Below are 3,678 nucleotides of genomic sequence, written 5' to 3'. Positions count from 1 at the left end.
CTACCTCCTTTTCTGTTCTGTATTTATTATTTAGTATTATCAGTTCAAGTGTTCTTTTTGAATATTATAAATTCAAATATATTTTCTACCCTTCCAAATGAAAAACCACTCATTGATAAAGATTATAGCAAGATAATACCTGAAAAGATATACATTTTGTTATCTATAAACAAAGCACTATTGGTTCCAAGGAGAATTTATCCTTTTCTTGTCCTTCTTGTTCCCCAGATAATTTTAAAGCCCCTTTAAAATAACCTTTTCCTTATTTTAGAAAATTTCAGAGGCCTTAGCTCAATCTGCCTTTGGCTTTTTCTTTCTTTTTTTTTCTTTTTTTTTTTTTTGAGAAAGAGTCCCACTCTGTTGCCAGGCTGGAGTGCAGTGGCACGATTTCGGCTCACTGCAACCTCCACCCCCTAGGTTCAAGCGATTCCTCTGCCTCAGCCTCCCGAGTAGCTGGGACTACAGGCATGCAACACCAGGCCTGGCTAATTTTTAGTTATTTTAGTAGAGACGAGGTTTCACCATATCAGCCAGGATGGTCTCGGATCTCCTGGCCTCGTGATCCTCCCGCCTTGGCCTCCCAAAGTGCTGGGATTACAGACGTGAGCCACTGCACCCGGCCCCTTTGGCTTTCCTAACTGATTTTGCAGGTTTCTCCCTATGACCTTTTAATATGTGAAATTTATTTACAAATTGTACCTTGCAAGTCCTTTAAACTCTGGGCTCATATAACTGTTTTTGGTTATCAGCTCTACAGATGTCATTCCCATTCACATTTGGATCATAAAAATTTTATCAGTATTATGGTTTATTAAGCCCCCCTTTTAAACATCTCTCAGAAGATTAAGTATCATATCTCTATTCCCTCTGAACTTTCTAATACTATCTCATTTTTATTTTAGTTTATTCAAAAAAAATTTTTTGGACAGTCTCATGTTGTCACCCAGGCTGGAATTCAGTGGTGCAATCATAGCTCACTGCAGCTTCAAACTCCTAGAGTCAAAGGATCCTTCTGCCCCAAATAGATGGAACTACCAGCATGTACTCCCATGCCCAGTAATTTTAAAATATTTTTTTCTTTTTTCTTAGTAGAGATAGGGTCTCACTATGTTGTCCAGGCTAGTCTCAAACTCCTGGCCTCAACTGAGCCTCCTGCCTTGACCTCCCAAAGTGCCAAGATTATAGGCATGAGCCACTGTGCCCAGCATACTATCTCATTTTTAAAGTAGTAGGTACAAGACTTACTATAGCCAACATTTCCCAATTTGGTCATCATTGATTCTAAAATATGACCACCTCTTTCAAGTTTTATAACTTTTAAATCATTTCTTCTTATTTGCCATAACGTGATCCAAAGTAAAAGCTCCCTTAGTTTTCAGCCTTTGACATAAGTATTGTTCATTTCAGGTATTTCTTCAACTGAAAACCTTTACAGATAGTCAGATGATTGAAATCTTCCATCACTGGCTGGATATGGTGGCTCACGCCTGTAATCCCAGCACTTTGGGAGGCCGAGGCGTGCGGATCACGAGGTCAGGAAATCAAGACCATCCTCGCTAACACGGCGAAACCCTGTGTCTACTAAAACTGCAAAAAATTAGCCGGGCATTGTGGCAGGCACCTGTAATTCCAGCTATTCTGGAGGCTAAGGCAGGAGAATCACTTGAACCCGGTAGGCAGAGGTTGCAGTGAGCCGAGGTCGTGCCATTGCACTCCAGCCTGGGACACGAGTAAAACTTCATCTCAAAAAAAAAAAAAAAGAAAAAAGAAATCTTCTATCACTATACAACTACTTTTATGTACCAATTTGTAGTCTCAAAAATACACCATTGATTTATTATATCCAGTGGGGGAAATCTGTAGATATTCAAAATACCATTTTCTCTTTGCCCTCTCACCCATGTTTATTCTGTGCTTCAAAAAATTTATGGTTCTATACAGATATGTTGTCATGTACATCTGGAACTATACTTAATCAGCTATTTGTTTCCTAAGAACAAGGTTATGTGCTCTATTGTCAGGCACATATAATGAAGAATGTGTGATCTGAGATGATTTATAAAAGCTTATATACATACTTTTTTTGCATTTAATTTACTAGGATGTAACACAACCCTTACTGTTTTAAATTCTATCTCCCCATTACCTCTATTCCCTGTTTAATTTGCCCTTTCTTCCTCTGCCATTCATCTCCTTGTGATTATAATAGATACATCTTAGGTATCATTTTATCGTTCTAAGCAGATGTTATTCTATTTTTTCCCCTCCATTTGCAATATAAAGTATTCTTGATCAAACTGACCTGGGTAATTAACCTTTCTGATTTACTCTAGCTATAAGCCCATAATTCAAAGTATCTTAAGCCAAAATTTAGTGCAAAGTTGGCAAATAAATATCACATATGCCTTCTTCCTTCCCATGCTCATGGCAGACAGTGCTATTATTCTGCCATGCCCAGACACAGCTCCTTAATACAGCACTCTAACCAACCATTTTCTAGACATCTCATTCTCACTAGTACTTGCAGGAACCAGCTAAGCTGCTAGATTTAGTAAGTATTACCAAGTTTTCTGCCATGGTTACATAATTCAAGACGGCACACTTCTTTATTAACCATGTCAAGTCCAAATGCTTATTTTTGAATAAACAGAAATAAGAGCTATTATACTTCAGGGTATCAGGAAAATCTTTCAATAGTTCAAACTGACTGCTGAGTTTCAAAGTTTAAGTTACAGCAAGTGTATTTTTCAAGGCAACACTCAGAGCTAAATTTATACAAATCTAACCTGTCAATTGAAAGCATTACCTCCAGGTCTGTTTGCTTCTGTAGTTTTTGTATCACATTCATAGTTTTATTCACAGTAGCACATATGCGGCTCTTAGTCTCTTTCTGCTCAACAGCAACTGGTTTAAAGCGGGCATACAAAGTTTGATATCGAGACTTTATTGCTGACAATTCCTTTAAGAGTGTAACTGGATTTTTCTACATCAGGAAAAAAATTAACATGTATTAAATTATGAAAGATTAAGCTTTTTAAGAATTAAAATACTGTATACATACAACACATTCTACCATCCATTTAATTGAACACTGTTGAGTATTTAATTATGCAGCCACATGACATCAGATGGGCGATGGGGAAGCGAGAAAAGTATAAGACCTAGATCCTATTCTCAAGAAATTTATAGCCTAGGTACAGAAATAACCCACCAAAAAAATTAGCACTATTAAACAGCAAATAAGGGTCACCTTAGATATATAACATTTGATGCATAGTTCACAATAATAAATTATATATTTCTAAAATACAATTCTAAATGCTATTCGGAAGGCAATAAAAGGCACTATTTATACTTGTTCTTAAAGAATAAGACAACATGAAACTACTTATAAAACTTTTTTTTTTTTTTTTTTGAGACGGAGTCTCACTCTTATTGCCCAGGCTGGAGTGCAGTGGCGCGATCTTGGCTCACTGCAAGCTCGGTCTCCTGGGTTCACGTCATTCTCCTGCCTCAGCCTCCGGAGTAGCTGGGACTACAGGTGCCTGCCACCATGCCCGGCTAATTTTTTTATATTTTTAGTAGAGACGGGGTTTCACCGTGTTATCCAGGATGGTCTTGATTTCCTGACCTCGTGATCCGCATGCCTCAGCCTCCCAAAGTGCTGGGATTACAGGC

General features: G+C 37.8%; 1 protein-coding gene across 1 annotated transcript in view; it reads right to left on the bottom strand.

Moving 5' to 3' along the window:
* Positions 1-3,678, bottom strand: part of SKA2 (spindle and kinetochore associated complex subunit 2) — a 51,324-nt gene that overhangs the window by 6,504 nt on the left and 41,142 nt on the right. The window contains exon 3 of the mRNA XM_011979181.1: positions 2,807-2,983. Coding sequence (XP_011834571.1) covers positions 2,807-2,983 — 177 coding nt within the window. The remainder of the gene's footprint in view (positions 1-2,806; positions 2,984-3,678) is intronic.

Source organism: Mandrillus leucophaeus, unplaced genomic scaffold, assembly GCF_000951045.1.
Source record: "Mandrillus leucophaeus isolate KB7577 unplaced genomic scaffold, Mleu.le_1.0 Scaffold20, whole genome shotgun sequence".
Classification (NCBI taxonomy): Eukaryota; Metazoa; Chordata; class Mammalia; order Primates; family Cercopithecidae; genus Mandrillus; species Mandrillus leucophaeus.
Note: the sequence above shows the minus strand (reverse complement) of the source record. Positions and strands in the feature narration are given on the sequence as shown.